The sequence below is a fragment of the Danaus plexippus genome, chromosome 10 (assembly GCF_018135715.1).
Source record: "Danaus plexippus chromosome 10, MEX_DaPlex, whole genome shotgun sequence".
Lineage (NCBI taxonomy): Eukaryota > Metazoa > Arthropoda > Insecta > Lepidoptera > Nymphalidae > Danaus > Danaus plexippus.
In genome coordinates, this window is record NC_083543.1 from 7,402,464 (window position 1) to 7,427,140 (window position 24,677).

Here is a 24,677-nt window from a genome sequence, read left to right on the forward strand (position 1 = left end):
TTTGATGGCAACCTCGATTTCAATGAACATCATATTGAAACACAAACATTAACTATAATAGAAAATACTTTATTTAACAAATAATACATTTGAAAATTTTAAACACTTTTTCAATATGTATAATATATAAATAAAACTGGTAAAAAGACGCGTATGCTCATGACGGCATAACGACAAACTGAGATTAGTTTACAGTTACGTAATGCCAATATCATCTTTATCACACAAACTCGATTTTATTTCTAAATTGAGTGACATTTAAGATTGTGGCGTACCAGCGGCGGGTTTAAGAACATATCTTAACTAGAATAATTTTCATAATAATGATCTTTAAGTTCAAACTAATATTTTTTATATGAGTTAATTTTCTACTCTTTTTATCAGTTTTACTAAGAGTCCCCATATCATATTACTAAATGCCGAAAGCTGAACATGATTCTACCCACAATTCTCGCCAATCAGCAGCACACGTCTTCCTTTGAGATCATATCTCCCTCCATTCAAATTTTTAGTAAATCATGCAAAATTAACAACACTATAGTTTTTAGCATGTTTAATAATCGTGTGAATAAAAATAGCTTTAACTGTTTCGTATGGCAATAAAATCATTTTCACTCATTCCCATTCACACAAAATTATTTCAATGAAACGCTTGTAGTTAAAATTCTAATTTATAAAAACGAATAACAATTATGATTAACAACAGAAAAACATAAGTAATTAAATTATACTCTGTACAAAAACAATAAAAAACTAATTGATCTAGAAAACACTTCTTAATATGCAAAGGAAATTTCTAAAACCTTTGACATCTTGACAGTTAACTGTTGTTGTTACTGTCTTTCCATCTGAAGAACCGTCACTATTGGGCACTATATAATATTTTTCACTAAGATTTGAAGCTATTTCATTTTTGGATGAATTAGTGTTATTCAAGGTATTGGCTGGCAAACTGTCATTAAGCCACGGCATCCATCTGTAACCGAAATTTGCTGGATCGGCCCGAGGGTCTATCGTTACTGGACCTCTTCTTAATTGCATTGACCATAAGTTCTTCAATCTACTCCACAGTAAATCTGTTATCTTAGTTCCTCTGCTCCATAAGTCGTGGCTCTCCGACGGATCCCGTTTGACATTGTATAGACAACCACGTTCTGCAAGAAAAAAAAATGTTTTTTTCAGTACATATACATCTTTTATAAAGAATGTAAACTTTTCTTCAAAAATTTTTAAAACTTACCAGGACTAGGCTCACACGGAATCAGGTCTCGTACTGGGTCTGTTTGTTTGATAATACTTGCTTCTCGCATAGCCAACACTTCGTCGTAGTCCAGTTTCATATTAAATGATTCGAAAACCTTAGCTACCTCTGAAGACTTGAGAGTAGTAAAATAATCAGGTGGGCACGCTCTATAGGTCATGAAGTCAGCCCCATAGTAACCGTTGCTTAAGCCGGTCACATTTCCAACAACGATCTTATAATCACCAGCTCTAAAAGCGGCGTAAATATTGGTATCACTGTCTTCAATAGCAATCAATACTTCTTTTCTTTTAGGTTTTGCATCTTTTGATATAGAATCCCACTGGTTGACACCGTCAATCTGGACATTCACTTCACCCCCAACAGCCCCCACGAGAGTGGGGAGCCAATCGGTAACGTGCATCAGACCATCCCAAACTTTCGGTCTTAATGAAGGATGCCATATAAAGGCCGGGACTCTAACGCCCCCTTCCCAAGGAGTTTGCTTCTTCCCTCGAAAAGGTAAATTCACTCCCCAGTTATTAAACATACCTACAGTCGGCGCTCCGTTATCAGACGCGAATATGATGATAGTGTTTTGCAACATTCCGTTATCTGCTAAAGCCTTTACAACTTTTCCAACACTGAGGTCCAAATGAGTAACCATTTCTGAAAATATATAGGATAGATGAAAATAGCTCTATGAAATAAAAATATCAAATTAATGCAATGAATTGTTGGGGATTTTAAACTATGTGGTAAAGTAAATAAATACCTGCATAGAGTCTTCTATTAGAATGAGCAATGTGTTGATTTCTCTTGGACAGTGGTACATTTGGAGGCTGGAGGAGCCCTCCATCGTTGCCCGCATGTGGTACGTTATGCGCCAAGTGAAGGAACATTGGACTTGAGTCATTGTGATTTTGTATGACTGAAATCAAAATATAACTTAATATTAATATAAAAAATATTAAAAAAATTAGATTGGAGCTGTATTAGATTGTATAAAAGTAGACTTCGTATTAATAGCGACGATATATTTAACTTTAAGTCAAAGATTTAATATTATTTTTGTGTTATTTTTAAAATTACGATAATGGTTAAATTAAAAATGTATGATTTGTTAATTATGAATGAAGCCGATATATAATGTGATATTATAATACTCTGAAATATTTATCAAAACTTGTTCCTAGCAAATTATAAACTATTTATGAAAAATGATAAATATAATACATATATAATATAAATGTGTTAAATAATGCTAATAACTCCTTTTCTTTTTCTTTAAATGTCTCACAATACAAGGAAATATAAATTTATTATTTTTAAATTGGTCCATTGTATAACGCTATTATTTTACGGATGGATGATTGAGACTAAATTCCAAACAAGTTAGATATATTTTCCGTGTCCTTTATGGCATTGTTCGTGTAGAAGAAAATTAAAAGAAAATAAGATCTTTTCACTATAATGTAGGTTTTTAAGATGTCTTCATATGAAAACTGAGTCAGTGTGACAGAACGACTTTCAATTGACAACTTCAAACAGACAATACGTCATGTGATTGTCAATCAAATAGAATAAATAAAGTAAAAGAGACTGTAATGTATTCATTAATCTCACGCAGTTCCAAGAGAAATACGTCATAATCGTTTTATTTCTAAAATTGCACATACGGAGAGAGACGGTAGATGTATTTTGAAACACACCTCTCTATTTTCGAAATCCACGCTGGTGGAGTCGCCGGCAAAACATAGTATATATAAAATATTAGTGTTTTACTTTAATGTGAGAGGGTTACTCGGTTACAAGTTTAACAGCTTCCTTATTACCCGGGTTTCCAAAATAGAATGTATGTAAAGTTTCGTTTTGGTATTCCAGTATAATACGTATACGCTTACAATCTAGATGCCTTCAAGGCAAGAGTGAATATCATTTGACTGGGATAGTGCGATTACTATCGCAGGCTTTATTCCGCTTAACATAAGTTGAGATGATAGTAAAGCACCATCCAGTTTGTTGTACAAAAAATATAATTTATTGCCCGAGGCTTTTGTTGTATCAACCATAAAGTTTATATATATTATTGTAACCTTTTTTTTACTTCAATACTCACTGTCTATAGCCCTTTCAGTTAGTGCGTCTACAATATATCGGTCCTCGTCGTCTTGTGGGATATCGTTATCCGTAAGGTCAGCTCCATAGAACTCTTTCCCATTAGGCAACTGAATTAATAAAATATTTATAAAGATTATCAAACTATTTAATAAAATCAAACGTTATATTACTAATAGAGTACAACAAGCCAATGGTTGCTTTTTCGTATGCTACAAGTTTTATAGTCAGTGTTTTTAACTTCAGTATTTTTAAAAAGAAACTGTTCCAGGCCTCTATTTCATTACAAAAACAAATACTGATGATGTACCTTGAACAGCCGATGAAGAGCTTTTAGAGTTAAGGTACGATTTGCTTGATTAAATTTCATTGATTCTATCGATAACTTAGAAATTAGGTTTGAACACTTATACTTAGAACTTAGACTAAGAACTCTATGTTAATAGTTTTTAGCGATAGTTGAAAAAGGTTCTATTTGATAATAAGTTAAAAAAAGCCTCCTTCATGGTTTTTCTTTACCACTCCTTAAAGATGCGTTATCATATTTTTAAGACACTATTTATAGTAATAATAATATATTATCATTTTGTTTCTAACAAGAAAATTTGTACAATAATTTCATAATAAGTCTCTGTTAGTACGAACAAAGACGATGTATCGTAAATTACAAATTTAATTTAAGTCATAGTCCGCCATAGAAGTCCTTTCAATATTATTATAAGGAAATACAGTAACAAACACATACTTGGCTTTTATGTGAACCTTATAATAAATTAATATCAAAGTGAAAATCGATCGGTACTTAAACATAAATTTAAAATCATATTGAAGGTATTCGAAAGGATTTATTGCGATATCTTATAAATAAAGTTAAGCTGTCTTCATCTAAGTTTAAAGAATATTAAAATCATAATCTAACGCTGATCGTTGGTATAAATATTTGAAATCATTGAGACGGAGTTGAGAGTAATCTCCGTTGCTATAGAATAGAGAAGGTGTACAGAATTACTTATAACCTTTGATATGACATTTTAACTCACCAGTTCAACTTTATTGTACGTGTAATAATCTACAAATCCGCCGAGCATTCCGTAATGGCTGTCATATCCCCTTCTGGTTGGTAGGAACTGATTTCGTGACATACCCACATGCCACTTACCGACCAAATGAGTTTTGTAACCTCTTTCCTTTAAGTATGAAGGCAGCAGTCGCTCTGACACCGGTATGCCTCGATCTTCTGAATTATATAGCGGCATTCCGTGCATTCCTGTTAATATTTCTCTCTTATTTTATAACTCTTACGAATTAAATAGAAAAAAAAAATTAAACACTAAACATACATACATATGTAAGGATTATTATATAGTTTGATTGACGGCAACTGTAAGCTGAACTTTTATAATAACTTTAAGAATAGGTTAAGCATTGATACTTACAGGATACTATATATATATATATATATATATATTTATTTTATTTATGTATTATTATAACTTATTAATTATATAAGTCGTAACCATCTGTGTTAAGTTTTACAACATGAATAATAAGAAGGCAGTTCATATTAAGAGAATTCTGAATATCTCAAAACAATTAGTGTGTATTTTAATTAAAAAAAATTCATACTAGCAAGTTATATATCTTGTTAGGTGAACTTCGACACTGACCTAGTCGCATGGGGTATTTGCCGGTGAGTAGCGCTGTACGTGCCGGAGTGCATATCGCCTCGCTGTAGTACTGTTGAAGTATCACACCCCTACTGGCCAATACATCCAAGTTAGGCGTCAATATTTGATTAGATCCATGATACGAAACATCATTCCATCCCTGTCAACAAACCGGACGTTCTATTGACTTGTCGAATTGAAACTCTAATCAAATGAGACTGGAAATATAGTGATACAGAATGGCAGGCGCGACTTCATTGCAATCAAATTTTTTTTAAGAAGACAGAATAAAATATTCGTCGGCATGAGTAGGAAACAAATTTGCAACCGACAAAATATTGCTAAGTTGCTTATGATATTTGATATAATGTGAATATACATAATAGTACACATATAAAACTTTTACGATTACATTCACATCTCATCTGCCCGTGATCACGGTTGCTGCAAAGTAACCGAAACGTCGGTAGTATATATGTAGTTTTTAAAAATAATAAAATATGCGTAGTATAATCCGAAAAATATTAGTTTTATTTTTTATGACTACAGTTTAAGGTACTGATATTTTGAAATCAAATAAGTTTTTCGATTTTACCACAAGATTTTTTATTATATTTCAATAAAAAAATTCACACGGTTTGTATTACAATTCACATTAACTTATATTAAAAAAGAATTATGTTCATAGAACTATTTGTTGTTAATATTTCGTTGGTTCTCACAATATATATTATTTTATTAAAAGACATCTAAGAACAGTCAAAACAAAAGAAAATATGTATGTAATTCGTATATCATTTTAATTCAATAAAAATTCTCATCAACCAATTTTATATACGTTTTTGTGCGTTATCTTAATATCTCGTTATTGAGGATCCTCAGATAAAATATACGAAATAAGCAGACCCTTCTCATTGTCATGAAGGTATTCGAATGGAAAAAATATTATACGAACAAAATTAATAAAAAACTGACATCCACATTATATAATAATAAATGAATAATTTCTGACGTAATCTGTACATTAAATTATTATTAATTTTATGACGTTTGATTAGTTCCTTTAAAATTGTTACGTACTTTAATATCATTCACATAAGTTTATTGGGAACATAATAAGTTTATTCCAAACATAAAACACTATTCATTGCTTTGAAGGTCTTAAAATGAGATAATTTCTATATTTATTACCAATCATTATAAAGACACTAACACATACATGATATTTAAATATTGTTAGCATTTATAAATAGTAATTAATTAGTTAAGAGTAATAAATTGACTACAACATGAGAAAAGTCATCGGCCATTGTCATAATGTTTGTATTCTGACAATGTGGGATGTATGTTGTCATACAGATTATTAATATTTTGTCCTAGATAAAAAAAAAATAAGTATTATGCGTATGAATTTACATGCGAGATGTTCTTAGCAACTAACGCGCCTATTTCTGATATAACATGATTATAACATAGTCGATTTATAATCAAATTACAAGCCTGACATTTAATAAATTAATTTTTTTACAAGCATACACTCCTAAAATATTTCATAGTTCAAGGTTATATCATTTCAAAACAACATTCGATGTCACTATTATAAAAGTTTCTTCTTACAATAACAGAGTTTACCCAAATGGTAATTTTGCAAAAACGGCTGTTTAATTTAAACAGTCCATATATAAATATTAACATATTTTTGTGAATATATCTTTCATGCCACCGAAACCGTGACCGTGAGAGACATCGTGAAATATACAATGAAAAACGTATAAGTAAAATAACAAATTTAAAATTTTTAATATCTTTTACTGACTACTAAAAAAAATAGTTTTATTCAATTTATTATATTATGACCTCTGTTGTTGTTGGAAGAACTGCCTTGCTTATCTTTTAACAGTTTCGTAAATTCAATTACAGATAACTCATAAAACAACTTGATAAATTAACAACAATGTAACAAACTGAAACAGTGGTTGTTTATTTTTCAAACAAAGGAAACAATTCTCATGTTCAAAAACGTATTAGCACCAAAAGGGTGTATGAAAGCATTATTTTATTCGATTACATTGTAAGGATCGTCTACAAACCCGTATTTTTTGTTTTATACTTAAATCAAATAAGGCTAAAGTCTCACCATATCATCCACCATAATAAATAAAATATGAGGGGAGGCTTGTGAAGTCACACTGCGTGAAAATATTACGAGCAGCACACATATTTTCCACCTGTAAAAGAAATATAGAATTACTTTCCTACCAACCACTTAAACTTACAAATAAAGGTATCTTTGAACAGATGCCCGAGCGCTATTTTTGAAAGGCGATGAATCCCAAAGAGAATGTAGAATGTACTCCGACTGAACGTTGGAAATCCTTTGTAATCACATGCGAATACTGACAACATGTACAGACATGATGTGCACGAATCGTTTGGAGATATTGAGTAAAATTAAATAATAAAATATAAAAATACACTTTTATATGTACACCAAACAAAAGTACTTGGAAAATTGAGGCACAACAGGTGACCTCATCCCTTAAGACGACTACATTCAGTTATCCCTTTGGGTAAGTAAGAATGTATATGTAAATATACACACTACAGGCATATATAAAGAACTTTATACTTTCGACCAGTTTATATTAAATATCTTTGCTAAAATGAATCCTATATTTAGCAATATTATTATTAATATTAAAATCCTTTTAAAACAAAAATATTATCAAATATTGAGATATTGATATATGCAACCGTAAACTATATTTAACTTCAATAATTTTAGAAAGACACAATTATTACAGCACAAATTATTATATGAGTCTTTTAAACAATTCCAATCTACATATGTTTCTAAGATAAAAATAGTTCGTTGCTTAACAGCAATTTTTCATCCGGTTTTTTACCTAAATTATTCAATTATAAGTTATATCAAAACGAGCATGTTAATAAATAAATTAATATAACTAACACAGGGAAAACGTTACAATATTCTGTTTTAAATTTCTATGATAACTCAAATTATTCGTTATTATAAAAATTAAACAAAGACCAAATATTTGGCGTTTGTTAATTGAAATAGACGTCATTTATTTGAAATTAAAGTAAAATTATTTATATTACATAATAAATAGAATTTTATTGTTTTTGTATTTAAAAAAAAACACAATTTTTATCATAATCAAAACATTATCCTTGATAGCAAAATATTTATTTCTTACTATTGTAGATTCAATCTTTCAATCGAAATTTTTATGTCGAATGAGGTTCTATATTTTGCTATTCAAATCTATTTTACTGAAGACCCAATAAAATCAAGATTTGTAAACCTACAGCATTTTTTTTTTCTTGTAACTTCAAATTGGTAATGATGGTATAATTAATCTCAAAACATGGTTTAAACTTAAGTAATAACTCGATTATCATATTTTACGAAATAATCTGAGGTTAAAGTGATGTTTAAAAATGTATGGTAACACATACATCATAATTGTTTTGTATTCACAGAGTTATAATCACTGCATAAGCTACTTAGCACGCAAACGAATTGGGAAACAATTTCAGCGTCATTTTCATTTTTTCTGGTCTAGCCACTATCTTTATTGTTAGATCCATTTTATGTTTCAATAGATACGTGAATCGAAACAAAAACTACTATTTAGCAAATAAAATACAAAGTCACAAATATATTTAATTATCTGTACGGACTATAACGGACATGTAAACGCCCAATTAGTTACCATACGGACCTAAATTTACATGAAACTAGTATTATTCGGATATACTACGCGGATTTTATTATTTAAAATAACCGTGATCACGGGCAGACGAGATGTGATCACGGTTGCTGCAAAGTAACCGGAACGTCGGGATTATGTAGTTTTTTAAATAATAAAATCCGCGTAGTATATCCGAATAATACTAGTTTCAAATAAATGAATAAAACTCGCGAAAATCTTAGATCTCATTATGTGGACCTAAATTTATTAGCAGTATTGTAGGTAATAAATGTCAAATAGATTAAAAATACATATTCAACATCAATACAGGTTTCATTTAATTTTAAAATGGAACAGGAAAAAGATATAAAGACTATTCATGAATCAGCTCAGCGCTAATAATAATCGTGTTACGATCAAACCTATGATTAGTTCGTTATTAGCCGAATTTAAAGTATCCAAATCAAAATTCAAATCAGGATCTCGGCAAAAAAATATATTTCTTTCTCAATATATTTTTATATTTAATTTTTATGTTATAACTATGGCACACAACTACGGTATACAATTTTGCGTAGCCTTAAATAAAGAACACGCGAATTAGTTGAAGCTATTATTCTTAGAGTTGAATTTACATTTTTCCAATGATAATCATCAGCTCAGTCATTTGCCAACCTCGTTATGTAAATTGTAAGAATAAAAATATTGAATTATTCTGATCTTATAATATAGTAATAATTATTATAAAATTTCTAAAAATAATCCTTTCTAAATCTCATTTCAGTCAATACACAATCTCAAAACAGATCGAAAATACGAAATAAAATCAAAAGAATAAAAAAAAAATCAAATCACTCATATATATTTTTAGAAAATACATTAGTTTAATAATTTTCAAATAAATTATCAATTAAAACTAAAAAAATATATAAAAAGCTTACCAGATTTTAACAAAATATTCAAACATATTAATAAAAAAAATATCACTATATATATTTAAAATATATATATTGTATTAATACCAAATAAAATTTTATTAGTTAGTGCGGAACACCCACACAAACCTACAACGGACACAGAACTGAAGTAGTGAAGGTTGCCCGCAAAGGACTGTTGCAAAAGAATTCACACCATTATTAAAACTATCTCTGAGACAATTGCTATCAATAAACGTCACGCAAGAAAGGTTACGCTAATCCCAATGACAAATTTCAAGTTTACGAAGGACTTAAAAGATATACAGATAAATGAAAATTGCAACACAGATAACAAAATTTTAATAATATCTCAGCATAATTTGTCACGTTATTCCAGAGTGGCCAATATAACTTTTTATTTAAGAGTATGAACGAAATAGAATTGCAAAAGTGATGTTAAAACTATTTTCTTTTACAATAGCAGAGAATGATAAATTTTTATCATAACAAAGGCTGTTCGTTTTCACATAATCGTTGAGATACAACCTTGAGCTATATAACTTTCTTAAACTCTCGATATATTAATGTGACAGAACGAACCATTTCGTCAACTCTATCGCAACAGCTCTTTACTTGCATTACGTTTGTTACGGAAATGTATTGTCATTTTCAATACCGTTTTCAATGCTTACATTATTTAAGACTCGGAATTGCAGAAAAAAATAACTTTAATGTAAATAAAGACGATAAAACATCACTTAACATGGACTTTTTTCAGTGTTAATAATATATTTTATATTTATTTTATTACCTGTTCAAAGATGAGCTCGATCTTGGTGCAAGATTAATTTATGATTTTCTCGTTCCTCAGTAATAATCTTATAATATTTAAACTGTTTTGAGTTTCAGACGTATTCAGTAAAAATCGCTTGAAGTTTTTTTGCGTAAACAAACAATTTTTGATTGTATGAAATAATTAATATATTTTGTTCATTCAGCTTTCATTGACCTCAGAAATTCTTTTCTCTGGTACATTAATTGCTATATCGTTAAAATGAAAGTGATTTTAACCATCGTAGTCATACTTACATTTTTGCAGTAATCCTCACAGGACTTATGGTATACGAATCATAGCTTAACATTATTTTTTATATTTATATACGTACAATGATGACGTCACAATAGCATATACAGGGTGTACACCGCAACAAATGTGTACTACAAAATAAAATAAAATAAAAATAAATATATATTTTATAATAAATAACGTCGTAAACCTTCCTAGAAAATTTTAATTTAATTAAAATATGACGTATAGTTTAGCCGTTAAACGCTTACACGCTTATTATGTTCACATCATGTATCCAATAATTTATAACTGTAATGTCATAATCCTCATCAATAATCTCGTACGAACTCGGTACAGTAAAGTTATCACTAGACAGGTAATAGATTTACTTACCCGTGGCAACTGAAAATTAAGCAACTGAAGAAGATAAATCAAACATACACATTTTCATATATTTTAATCCGAATTCCTCAAATTCAAGCAAATCGCAAGTACCTAATAGCAGATTAGATATCGCAGAACTACAAGATGTCATTGGTGATCCACTACTGATACAATTTTGAAAGTATAAAACAGTTCTTGTCGCGTTTCTTTTAATAATCTAGTAATTACAAATTCCTTTAAGTGTAATATTTCAACAGCATTTACATCTGATGCAGTTGCAAAATAAAGAAAAATGCAACAGAAAAGTTTTATATATTTTCACTGATGCATTAACAAAAAAATATTCATGTCAAATTTATCCATAGAGGAAATATAGAGAGGGGAGATTATTTTTTTGTATATAAAATTTCAATTAAATTTGATTCGAACCTGCAACTGTAGGTATATTGAAAGTCAGTTGCTTTATTTCTTCTATATTTTCTTCTTTAAGAATTTGGAAAAATGTTTAAGTTTAATTTCATACAGCTTTTGAATGTGACGATACACCTATGGGCCTACCGGAATATATTTGTAAAAATACATACATGAAAATTATATGTCTCTGAACATCAACGTCCTGTATTTTGTCGACTCGGAAACTCTCAATTCATTTACAACATGTTTCTTCAGCTAAAATAATATTTAAACGAAACAATAAACTCATAAAACATAATTTGAAGGTAAATTTTTATTTGAAAAACAATAACAAAATTTAGTTCTACAGAGATCAAGTCATGTACGTCAAAAAAATGAAACTATCGTAAAATGATTTATCATACAATTAACTTTGATTGGTTGATTTTAATGTGTTATTTCTGAACTTTTTATATCACAACATCCCAAATACTAATTACTAGTATGTATATATATTTGCCTCTTTAAATATAGAAGGTTTCACTGCCCATATGCATATTATAAATCTTTAAACTACTAGGGGGGGTTTTCCCGAAAATCAGAGAACTATCAATATATATCATGAGATCATCCAAATAATAACATAAATATTACTTAATCTTATTTTGATGTTTGGCCTGGCAACAAATATACCTGCATGATTGTTTTATTGCACACAATTTGTTGCTAAGGTTATCTGGTACATGTAAGATAGGATGAGACCATAATTAAAAAATAAAAACGGTAAACCTTCAGCAAATATATGATAACAAAACTTAAACAATGTCAGTCACTAAACGATAAGGAATATCGGCAAGTGCAGCTGTTACTTGCGTCGATGACTTCTTCACGTAAATCTTCTTTTAGAATTAAAATTCAACCATAAATTCTTTCGCTCAATGTTAATTTTATTTTAGCCTTACACATTAATGGTAAGATATGTGTACAACTAAATTTTAAAAGGCCGTATCTTCTCCCAGTCAAGGATTTTCACAAGAGGAACATATTTTTATATCGCGAAATAACTGTTGCGCACATATTCATTTTAGAATGTAGTCCATCCAAAGTATGAGGGAGAGACGTCTAGAGAGAAGAGAGTAAAATCGTCTCTGCTGTACTATTTTTAAAATTTATTTAGAAAAATATCCAATACAGAGACGATAAAAGGTCAAAAACCATACATATATTTATATTCTTAAGGTTTTCGTCTACAGGTAAGATCATAATCATATTTCACATAGCCCGAACTTGTATGGAATCAATTTAAAAAAGCTTTCACTAGCCTCTGTTTCATTATGTGATCCGTTGACGTACTTTTTGTAGGAGATTTTTTTTGTTTTATACAGTAAGAGCAAATGTTCTGATTTTGTAAACTACCAAATGACTTCTAAATTAAAACCACTTCTGGTTTGACGAGCCAAGGGATGCAATTTCTCTTACAGACCTTACTAGAAATATAGCTAGAAATCAAAGTTATATTGTATCTTGCGTTTTTGGAAAAAATATATAAATATGCGTCTTCGAAGGGTTAAACTAAAAAAAATACTGTCTTTCCCATTTAGAAACTTAGTCTAAGATTTAAATTTGAGATACCAAATCTATCCTATGGTCTTTTATTTTGACCCGAAATTATTGAATCAGTATAGAAAAAACCTCGAAAATTTAGGGAACGCCAACATTAAAGGACACAGACAAATGTTTTTTAATATTCCACCACTCCAACGATTTGAATATTCCACCGAAAAAAAGTTGGGTACCTGATTGTATATAATTACATCGTAAGATTATAGCTTTGACTGAAAAGCTTTATACCGGATCCCAACTAAACATGATCGTTGTTTAGGCTTTTGGTAATCGCCTTGAAATAAATACTTCATTTTTAACAAGGAGTAAATGTTCTTTAAATTCTTAAAATGATTATTTCCCTAGTATTAGATATGTTATATTATAAGAGACAATGAAGACCTTCGAGGCTTAATGAATAATAGGCCGGGGTGAAATTAATTAGTAAAGGTGTTTTTACCTTTTCCGGTTTTTAGCGCAAAACATTTAAGTTTTAATTAAGTATAATGTTATTTAAATCATATTTGTATATTTCTTCTTAATGATTTTTGAATCCAATATTTGTAGGTGAATATTTAGAACTGAAGAGACGTTTAATGAGCTAAAATTGAGGGCTTTGGTGAGTTTATATAAAATAAAATATAAATATAATATTTCCACAAGTATTTGAGGACTTTATGAAAGACATTTCTGAGAGATATTTCTTCCTAAACGTGGTAGAAAATCCCATAAATTAATTCTCCCAATAAAATACGTAAAACAAAGAACAAAGAACATAATTTCCTCCCATATTTATTCTGTGTACTGGCAGTAGTCATTTATGCAAATCATTACTATAATTATTAATTCGACGTTCGTGTCTTTTCAAATTTACGTGACATTGACAGAAATAACTATGCACATTTTGCTCTATTGAAGATCATAAATAAAAGATAAGATTTGAGACTTCAATTATTCTTGATAGTATCTATGCTTGAATTCTTCTTATTAGCATTTATACGAATGTATTCTACATACTCAATTTCGTATTTTTTGGGGTAAAGTAGTTCAGTCTTTGTGGTTACCCTACATATTTTCAGATATTTTTTATGAAACTCATTCAGAATTTAACCTGTTGAACAAAAACAACTTCATTATATAATAAGCTGAAGGCACAAGTTCTCGGCCAAGGTGAATACTGTATCCGGCAAAAACTGGGACTAAATTATCTTACAGACGGAATTTATTTAAAGCCTTATGTAGCATTGAGTAAAATTATACTTATAAAAAGAAAGGAGCTGAAAATGTTTTAGATATGCTTTTTTAAAGAACATTTTGTGTACATATGCACAGAGTATGTTTGTACAGAGAGAACTGTTGACATAACGATACGTGGGTTACAATTGTCACATGTCGTAAGTCACACTCGTTATGGACTTAAATAAGGCTGTGACTAAGGTGTATAATTAAAAGTTTTCGATAAATTGCTTAAATCCCAAAACCAAAAAATGACCGGATGGCATATAAAGTGTCTGTATCAAACATTTTCTATTTCACGGTATCTAAGCAGTCATGTAGAGCGTGCATATTTCGGTTATCAGCATTCTGTAATTACATTTTATTGCAATACAAGCGAGTAGAGACGCATAAAATTACTTTTGTAAAGTTTAGCTACTTCATAGGTACATATATTCCATCACACTGATTATAAAATTTTATTACAGGAATAGACCTAGCATATATCACAGATAAAGGGGAAAATAGTTTAAAATTCTATATTGAAATTAGTTTTGCCCGCGTTTTCGTCTTGGGTCAACTTTAGAATTAGAATTGTATAACTGAACCAGCCAACTTTGATCCACCTGAGCTGCAGTAAATAAGCAGATTCTGGATTTTACTAAATTAAGTAATGGGATAAAAAGTACCCAATGTCCGTCTCCTGGTTGTAATCTACCTCCCTATAAATTTTCAGCTAAATCGGTACAGAGGTATAAATAATATAACTAACACGACTTTCCTTTGTAATTTAAAATTACCTAAGAATTCTTTCTTTTAGATTTGAAAAAAATAAGAAATATGTTGTTTCTTTCATGCAACAACGTACATAATACTCGATTTTATACTACGTAGATAAATACGAGTAAATATGACGTTAATTCCTTTAACATTTTTGTGTGGAAAGAATTTATATTATTTACTTATAAAATAGTTGCGATGTCATACATTTTTATCATGCTCACCTTCGATATCATGGTTAAAAATTTTTATTTTATTCCGTATTTACACTAGCAAAACAAATTTTCAAAGATAATATAACTTCCGTAATGAATTAATGACTGGTAACACTCGAAAGACAAAAAAAAAATCCTAGTTATTTAAAGTAATATTAAACAAGAATTTAAACTTGAAAAAAAAATTATCCTTTTAATTTGAAAATTACAGTCAATCATCACGTTCGAACACTAATTGTGAATCAGATTCAGACAATTCAAGCTATTATTTTTTTTGCTATCATAAAATTTTCTCTTTTTTATATTTCCCTTGATCGATTAATTTATTTGAAACACACACACACATATATATATATATATATATTGGTTTATTTCAACGAACTGTAGTTAATAGATAATAGTGATTAGTAAATAAGACACAGCTTCCGTGGTAAGAATATTTCATTATGACCTTTCATTTGTGCTATCTCTCCGTTTATAATATAATTGATACTTTATAGTAACAAACACTTACTCTACTAAACTATATTTTACACAATATAAATTAATTATACTGTGTAATAACTCTCTTGTACCAATTATATAACAATTACTGGACAATAAGTCTATCAATAATATTGTGACATAATTCCAAAGCAAACCCACTTTAAGTTAGTACTATTTAAACCTTTCTAATTATAACAAATTTATATGTTACTTTCACTCTACAAACCACATAAAAAATAATCATTAATACTTTCAATCTAATTTTGATTTCCATTAATAATATCTAAATTAAATATTAATGTTTTATTTCGTCCTCAATAATAATTTATTATAATGTGCCTTCTCACAGTTTAGTAGTTTTTTGCCGTATCAATGACTTACAGAAAGCCGTTGCCCTTGACATCTAACACAACTTAAACGTGAATTGATATATAAGATTAGATCAAATACTAATAGAAATAAACAAGAATCTGGTTTCTTATCTGATACAAGTATTTAACTATTAGTATTTAACTATTAAAAAAAACTCTCATCGGATTGCTAAACGAACTGTCAGAACAATAAATTCAAACTTTTGTTCTTTTTATATTTATTATAAACGTTGGTCTATATAAATTATATAATACATAACTATATCTTTGTTAATCTGTGGATCTTCGGGCTGATAGCGACCCCATATTTTATTCGTGCCTCAAATATAGTTTCGTATGTTCCTAAAAGTACTAACACATGTTACAAGTCAAATCTGCTCTCCTCTTAGTACTGTTGGAATTTAAGACAAAATTCTAGGAACAATGATATTTTAGTAGAAAGGAGAAGAAGATCACTTTTGTTAATTTTATTAAAATTATATATTGATGTAGCAAATCAAGCAAATAGGACTCGGATCTACTGAGAAAAGCCGCAAAAGAACATATAATGTCAGCATAACACATTGTTCAAGATATTCCTAATAGTAAGTTGAGTTTATCCGGAAAAAAAAGATTTTCCTGGAATTAGTTATTTACGAATACAATAATATATATATTTTTTATTACAATTCCTTTTGCCATAAAATTAAAACTAAATTATTTATCCCCAACGAATTTAACTATTTATGATAAAGTTACCTTTACTTTGACAGAAAAACAGTACTAATTAAATATGAGAATGATTAGCTTATATCTGAAATAGTACAATGTCACCTAAAGACTTAAAATGAGAAGGCAAATCGATTATAAAAAGTGTACTTTGGTTTTATGTAACCCTGACTCAAATGTAACGTTGTTCTAAATTGTAGATATTCAAATAAAGATTTCAGAAATGTTATACGCTGTAGCATATAGTGATTCAATTTCATTTTGTGCAAATTGTATTTTTGTAAGTAAAGGGAAAACAATAAAGAAAAAAGATCGAGAAATATCCATTTTAATATCAATCTATATCTGAAAGTATTAACGCATATTAAATATTATCTTTTAGATGATAAACGTAATTCAAAAAGTGAGCAAGTTGTATGTTTAATGCACAAATTTAAATGCATAAAATCAAGTTTAATTGCACAAAAAAGTGTGAATATAAATCATACACGGTCGGCAGATGCGAGCCTAGCGAAGTTAGGGGTCGACTGTAACGTTACATGCGATAGATAAGGGAGAAAATTTGAGGTGATAGAATGAAACAAAAATTGATTATATTACTTTGTATTCTAGAACTGTAGTTTCTTGTAGATTTCCGTATCTCGTAAAACTAACTAAAATTCTTTTTTTTTTCAAGTATTCTGATCAAGAAGGAAGTAATAGATACTGTTCCAGACGGAAGTAATAGATTCGTGAAATTTTTGCTGAATATGGAAACAAATATGAGTAAATATTTTGATATAATGTCTCAAAATATTAAAGGAAACAATTCTTAAATTGCTTCATATCGTAAAGCTAATAAACTTAACTCACCTAACCATTTTCAGATTCACAAATACCTAGAATATTAAGGCGTAAAGTAAAAGGAAAAATCTCAAAATTTCATTTCAAGGTAAATAATTTATCATTGAAAGCAATTTAGAAAAAGGATCAAATGTCCTTGTCATTTCCAGCCAAATTATTTTTCCATAACTTTTGCGTAATATTATTTGAATTAAGAAAAAACTATTCGTTTCCCGACTTTTTTTAATTCTTTAATACCATTTCAGCAACGAGAAGAATTCATTTAGTGTTTGAAATTTAATAAGTAAAAAATAGGATTTAATAAAATATAGAGCAATATAATTAAATATTATAAACTATGAAGACTAGGAGATATAAGTATTTATAAGTCTTATGGATAAAATTTAAATAGGAACAGAAATAATTGCGTTTATCTTTAAAACTTTGTCTACGAAATGTCAACATTGAAATTTCCACAAATTGCCATTGATTTGCTTTTGCAACATTATCATCGAGTGACTTCCATCAAACATACTTTCAAACTCATCATCGATTAAAGTGGAACCGTACCCACCTACTCTTATTTCATACTATGTACTTCTTTATTTGAAGTCTGTCTAAGTACTTCGTTTTATCTTCGTCAACTTGATAAAAAATTTAAAATCAAGAATATCGCGAATATACTTTCTCTACATAAGTACTACTCCATACTTTATATTTCAAATTAATATTTATCCTAAAATAAAAAATCAAAGCAGATCAATCAAAGTTTTATAGAAACAAACAAACAAATTTTTGCAATAAACACTTCAAAATATCTTCCCCGAATCATGCAAGTTCAATTTTAAAAGTAATTCATAAACAAAATCCATTGTTCATATGGACTATGTCAAGTATTATTGTTGTAGTAAATATATGACAAAATAAACAATTTTAAATATAAACATTTGCATATCAAGACAAAATGTATGTTGGTTCATTGGCCAATGCTAGCTTATGAACAAAATATTATAAATGTTAATGCTTAATTTATTTCTTTATTTTTATAGTCTTGATGTTTTTTAATATATTTATTGATTGAAACGATTTAAATTACTTTCATAATATATTAATTTTAATTTTTTTTTGGTTGCATTCCTATTTTAATTATAGTAGATTAATAAATAATCAGTTAATCTTTAATGACATACATACTTACTTTTCAGAATAAACTTATTTTCCGAACTCGATAAAACGTCAGTTTTAAATTCCAAATTGACAACCGATAGGCCATAATAGGATTTATTTTATACTACTGAAATAGTAGTACCTATTATTTTATGACTTATCAGAATAATACAGAATATGTGACTATTTAATATAATTCTTTTCTGCTAACGCTGTAAAAGCCATAGGGATAACAGCATTTGTGAATTTAACAAAATATACATCCAGTGTAAACATTATACTACGTGCTGCCAGTGTACTGCTGCCATGGCTAATGTAGTGGAGGTGCTTATTCACGCCTCAGAAAAAGCTGCTTCCATAGCAAGATCTTGCACTACATCTGGATCAGAGACGCTTCTTGTGACTGAAAAATCTGAAACAGAAGCAAATAAACGCTTCGATAAAGATTACAAAACCATTGCTGATGTTCTGGCTCAGGAAACAGCAAAAGCTCTTATCACTGCTCACTTCCCTCAATTAGTTGATCATGTGAGAGGTGAAGAGTGTACGGAAATAAATGGCGTTAAGATCAGTCTGCAAAATAATGTAAAGAAGACGGCTGAACTGCTTAGTGCCATATTACCGCAGGCTATAGCTCTTAATATGGCTGAAGCTGCCCATAAAGATGTCAGTCAGAACTTGCCTCAATTGCCATCAAATCTTCCAGTTATAGATCCTGCGGAGGTAGGGATTTGGATTGATCCTATAGGTATTTATATTTGTAACAATTTTTATGTATTAAACATAACTAAGAGTAATAAGCTTGTAGTCAATTGTTCTTCTTTCATAACATATTAGAATTTTAATCTAAATATCTAATTTTCAAGATGGTACTGCTGAGTTTATTGCTGGTATTCAGGGTGAAGCCAAACCTGGACATGGGTTACCTTGTGTCACAGTTTTGATTGGAGCTTACTTACGGTCTTCTGGCAAACCAATTCTGGGAGTTATTAACCAGCCGTTCTACGACAAGTACATTTTAAATTTAATTTTGTTAGGTCTTATTAATCAAACTTTGTACTTGTACAATTTATAATCTACTATAATATATTTTTATATAAGTGTAATCCTTTATACATTTTTCAGGGGTAAAGGCCGTATAATATGGGGACTCAATTATGCGGACAAATGTAAATGGTCTCATGAAAGTAATGTCAGTACAAACAAAGTAATTCTGATGAGTAGTGCTGAAAAACCAGAAATTGTTGAGAAATTTAAAAGTCTTGGATGGGAAGTGAAATCTGTTCCTGGCGCAGGTCATAAGCTCTTAAAAGTAGCTACAGGTAATATTAACCAATATTTCCCTAAACTCTAGTCTCACCTAACTTATAGAAACCCTCTAAAGAAAAAAATCTTACAGGTGAAGCTTCAGCGTACATAGTTTCTCAGGGGACTACTTTTCTTTGGGATACATGCGCCCCTCATGCCATATTACTAGCTAAAGGTGGAAATGTATTGAACTACAGCGACTATACGCCACTGACATACAACAATCAAAAGGATCTCAATGCATATGAATATTGTAACAAAGACGGAATTATAGCTTACGATAATAACTCCGTTTTGGAAGAAATCAAAACTATACTAAATTCACTCTAATATTTTAAATTTTTCATATATTTCTTCTAAGTGTCAACTGTAGCATGCCTCATTGTATTCCCAGTGGAAATAACCATTGACATTTTTATAAAATTTATATAAGGATAAAAAATATTGCAGTATTGTAATGTTAAGATAATGTGACGTGTATTTAATTAAATTTATGAGAATATATAAAGTATTTTAGATTTAATTTTTAATGCATTTCAAATTGCATAGATTTATATCTAAACATGATCTCATTTATATTAATGACTTTATATTTAATTTATTGTAGTGTTTCTTGAAGATGTCTGTGTTGTTGAAAATAAATAATAAAATGTTTATTATCTACATTCATTTATTTTTTCTTATATTAATCACTATCACTAGAATCAGAATTGGATTTACTTCTTTTCTTCTTTTTCTTTTTGCTCTTTTTTTCTTTGTGCTTCTTCTTTTTTTCTTTATGCTCTTTTTCCTTTAAAAAGAAAGATATGTTAATGTAAATTTACTCCTTTAATGTCACAATGTTTTCAATGTAAATTACCGTTTTAACAGGCACTTCAGGTACAGGCTGAGGCAATAGAGCTGGGGCGCACCCTTCAGTTCTTATAGCAGCTGTTACTTCATCAATTTTACTCATATCTGCATTTGGTGCTCGATACTGCTCACAATGATCAACCCGGATTGTTCTGCCTAAAATCTTGTTAATAAAAAGCTGTTAATAAATTACTAGCTTTAAAATTTAAATATAGAAGGAAATTTCATTGGCAGTAGAAGAAATTATAGTTGCAAATAGTGGAACATTTCTATTGAATTGGTTTCTGATTTCTATATTTTGGAATGTTACAAATAAAAAGAAAAATTGTTATTACATTTCAAACCACCATTAGAATATTCAGATAATTGTCTTCATGTTTAAGAAATGTTGAAGATAAAAAAAAAATTTTTTTTTAGAAACATATCCATCAGTTTTAAGTCACTTAACTACAAGGAGAGTATTGTATGGAGTGGTGCTAATTAAGCAGTAGGTAGGCCATATGTGGAAAAGACACAACGGCGGTTTATACCTTTAAGCAAAATGGGACAATGATATGTTTATGGTTGACGGGAAAAATTGAAAAAAGGCTAATGGCATACTACGGGAGAGGTCCATGGACTCAATACAGCTGATGATGATGATAAGATAAATAATAATCAAGGAAACCAGTTGTTTTCATTGATTATTGGTCGTGATAGATAGTTATCTATACATACCTTTATACTATTTAAATTGTCAACAGCAAGTATTGTTGACCGTTGGTCTTCATAGCATATGAATGCAAAACCTTTTGATCTTCCAGTATCTTTGTCTCTAACTAAATTTATGTTTACAATCTCCCCATATCTGCAAATAGAATTATGAATTTAGGCTTTCCCTTTTATATTATAAATAAGATCTAAAATAACACTCACTGAGAAAAGACACATATAACATCCCCCTCAGTTAAATCGTAAGGGAGACCACCAACAAAAATCCAGGCACTATCTTTGTATTGATCATGCCAAGAACTCTTAGAATTCCCGGTTAATTCACGTTCACTTAATTTTAAAACATTCTTCACATTGCTAGAAAAATATAATATTGAATTAGTTTATGAAAATATTTAGAAGGGTCTATATATTATGTTGAACAATTGTGTATAATATTACTAACGTCATAGGATTCATCTTTGCTTGATATCTAAAATATATTCATAATGTATTGGTTTTAAACTAGACAGTAGACACCGGCACACCTCTTAAACTATAATGTAAATATTGTTTAAGTGTAAAGACCATGTCGTTAAAAGTTAAAACCAAAGTATAGAATATAAACTAACCTCCTGACATTGAAATGATTATTTTATTCAAAAACTATATGTAGCCAGTCTAATTAATAATAACTTCGTATTTAATTATATTGAGTATCATAATTTAAATTATAATTTTTTAATAAAATAAATATATCCGAAATGTTTGGGGTTTTGCACATTGTTTTCATAGAGTTTTTTAGTGGTTCTTACATTTCTAGTAACATTTTAATATTTAAATGATGTCCACCCACAGTCATAGTAGCAGTAATTAGGCTAAAAAGGACTCGTATCCAGAGCCGTACAAACATTTACAAAAAAAAAAAAACAAAAAGTAGCAGTACTTTTGAGTTTTGACATTGACTGACAGCTGACTCGGTATATAAAGATACTAAGCTATTAAGTTTACTAACTATTCAGTTAGCATTTTTGTAACTCAAACCAACAAGTAAATACACTATTGAACCAAATATCATGAAAGCATATCCACTTCTGAAGATTAGTCTTCTGGAATCATAAATTATATAGTAAAATGGCAACTCCGTCTTCTGATACTGCAGATCAATTTGATCAAGTTATTTGCTTCTATTTTTCTTTTCTCTTTTGAAAACCTGAATCCTTTTATTCTATAATAATTCTCATAAAAATATTACAGTTTGATGACGAAGAAGCAGAACAACAATTGGGTGCTACAGCATCTGGTAGGAAAAGACTTTTCAGCAAAGAACTGCGATGTATGATGTACGGTTTCGGCGATGATAAGAATCCATATACAGAAAGCGTCGATTTCTTAGAAGATCTTGTCATTGAATTTATTACAGAAACTACACATAAGTAAGTAATTTAAATACTAATGACTAGTTTTTCCTTTCGAGACATATTGATCAACTCCAATTAAAATTTATGCTTCAGAGCTATGGAAGTTGGTAGACCAGGAAGGGTTCAGGTGGAAGATATAATATTTTTGGTGCGTAAAGACCCTCGAAAATATGCAAGAGTAAAGGATTTGTTAACTATGAATGAAGAGCTCAAGAAAGCTAGAAAGGCTTTTGATGAAGTCAAATATGTTGGTAAGTAAATGTTTTTTGAAAGATTCTTATAACATGAAAAAAATGTTTTGATAATTAATGATCTATTTAATTTCAAGGATAAAAGATATTTGAACATGTGTGTTTGCATTTTCATAATAAATTATTTAAAACAATCAAATTATTTAACCGCAGACATTTCTTTTGCATGTATTGTCATTGAAAGAAAGTATAACATCTATTTATTTTACAATCATCAATTTAGCAATTCACTCATTTGGATGCATCCTATCGCGATTGTTTGATTATTTTTTAATTTGTAGAAGACCAACAATAGTGATTGATCGACATGATGCTCTCAGACTGATGCAAGTAACACCAATATATTGACACATTGCTTCAATTTGCACTCACAATATGCTATGATATGTTATGCTTTGTGTTTTTTAAACCGGCTACTAACTGTTAAATATGTTAGTGTGGTAACTCACTAATTTTATGATTTTGACCCAAAATATTGAAATTTGTTTGGAACTTATTGGGGTGTAAAATTTTGTTTTACAATTATCCTATAATTCACAATATAATATTTGAAGGAAAGAATTTAGCAATTATTCCTAACTCAATATTCTTATTTAATTTTTAGTACTATAGATATATTAAGGCTAAAGGTTATAAATATAAAGCAATTAGAACCTTTTTTTTTTAATTTCTTTATATGGCAATGCGTTTGCTTGGCCAGTGTCATGTAATTTTTAAATGTTATAGAGTATATGAAATCTTTTGTTATATTTAGCTTAACACATTCAGAACATGATTTAGAATTTTCATCTATATTTATGTTTTGCTAGATTTTTTATTCAAACATAATTCTAGTATTCCATTTTCATTAATATTTGAGGGGAAATATCATTCAATGTAATGTAGCACAATTCTTCTATTAAAATGTAATGTATGGGAATGTATGTTTATTTGTGTATATAAGGGTTTGAACACAAGTAGTTATATGTATTTAATGCGTTTTTAAATATAAATGTGATGAATAATATTATTTTCAATACTTTCAGGTGAATAAATTGCTTCACATGAGATAATGTTCTGGTAATGTGAGTATGTCGAATAACCATTCTAATAAAGTTGTTCAAAAATAGTATATCTGATATATTATATGGAAATTACAGGACATTCTCTATGGAATCCATCAAGTATAGGAGACATTCCGTTTAATAAAAACATCCTCAAGCAAAAAAAAAACCTCATTTAAGACTGTATTTGTACAATAAAACTAATGATATTAACTTAATTTTCTTTCAATATAAAAATA

At 29.1% G+C, this 24,677-nt stretch overlaps 4 protein-coding genes across 6 annotated transcripts; 2 read left to right on the top strand and 2 right to left on the bottom strand.

Annotated features, from left to right (window-relative positions):
- Window positions 1–53: 53 nt before the first annotated feature.
- On the bottom strand, window positions 54–10,774 carry LOC116767042 (arylsulfatase B-like). Of its 2 annotated transcripts, none has more exons than XM_032657194.2 (8): window positions 10,751–10,774; window positions 7,163–7,253; window positions 5,026–5,185; window positions 4,399–4,625; window positions 3,360–3,468; window positions 2,016–2,171; window positions 1,241–1,909; window positions 54–1,154 (listed from the first exon to the last, which is right to left on the bottom strand). In XM_032657194.2, coding segments are annotated over exons 1-8 (1,806 nt in total). In that variant the 5' UTR covers window positions 10,753–10,774; the 3' UTR covers window positions 54–762. The 2 variants fall into 2 exon arrangements, with proteins under 2 accessions (XP_032513085.2, XP_061377612.1); XM_061521628.1 differs by lacking the exon at window positions 10,751–10,774 and adding an exon at window positions 9,686–9,855.
- Window positions 10,775–18,952: 8,178 nt separating this feature from the next.
- LOC116766862 (inositol polyphosphate 1-phosphatase) lies at window positions 18,953–20,844 on the top strand. The gene is made up of 4 exons (XM_032656996.2): window positions 18,953–19,621; window positions 19,740–19,884; window positions 19,999–20,195; window positions 20,273–20,844. The coding sequence occupies exons 1-4, from the start codon at window positions 19,180–19,182 to the stop codon at window positions 20,509–20,511; spliced, it is 1,023 nt and encodes a 340-aa protein (XP_032512887.2). The 5' UTR covers window positions 18,953–19,179; the 3' UTR covers window positions 20,512–20,844.
- Window positions 20,834–22,378, bottom strand: LOC116766863 (RNA-binding motif protein, X-linked 2). The gene is made up of 5 exons (XM_032656997.2): window positions 22,190–22,378; window positions 21,949–22,101; window positions 21,751–21,880; window positions 21,041–21,196; window positions 20,834–20,971 (listed from the first exon to the last, which is right to left on the bottom strand). Exons 1-5 carry the CDS (start codon window positions 22,201–22,203, stop codon window positions 20,867–20,869), a joined length of 558 nt encoding a protein of 185 aa, XP_032512888.1. The 5' UTR covers window positions 22,204–22,378; the 3' UTR covers window positions 20,834–20,866.
- Window positions 22,379–22,674: 296 nt separating this feature from the next.
- On the top strand, window positions 22,675–24,656 carry LOC116767068 (transcription initiation factor TFIID subunit 13). 2 transcript variants are annotated; one of them, XR_009752666.1, is made up of 6 exons: window positions 22,675–22,899; window positions 22,981–23,159; window positions 23,238–23,395; window positions 23,677–23,721; window positions 24,421–24,459; window positions 24,535–24,656. XR_009752666.1 is itself a non-coding variant. In XM_061521445.1 (5 exons), exons 1-4 carry the CDS (start codon window positions 22,858–22,860, stop codon window positions 24,426–24,428), a joined length of 387 nt encoding a protein of 128 aa, XP_061377429.1. In that variant the 5' UTR covers window positions 22,676–22,857; the 3' UTR covers window positions 24,429–24,459; window positions 24,535–24,656. The 2 variants fall into 2 exon arrangements, 1 of the variants encoding a protein (XP_061377429.1); XM_061521445.1 differs by lacking the exon at window positions 23,677–23,721 and having other exon boundaries at window positions 22,676–22,899.
- The last annotated feature ends 21 nt before the right edge of the window (window positions 24,657–24,677 follow it).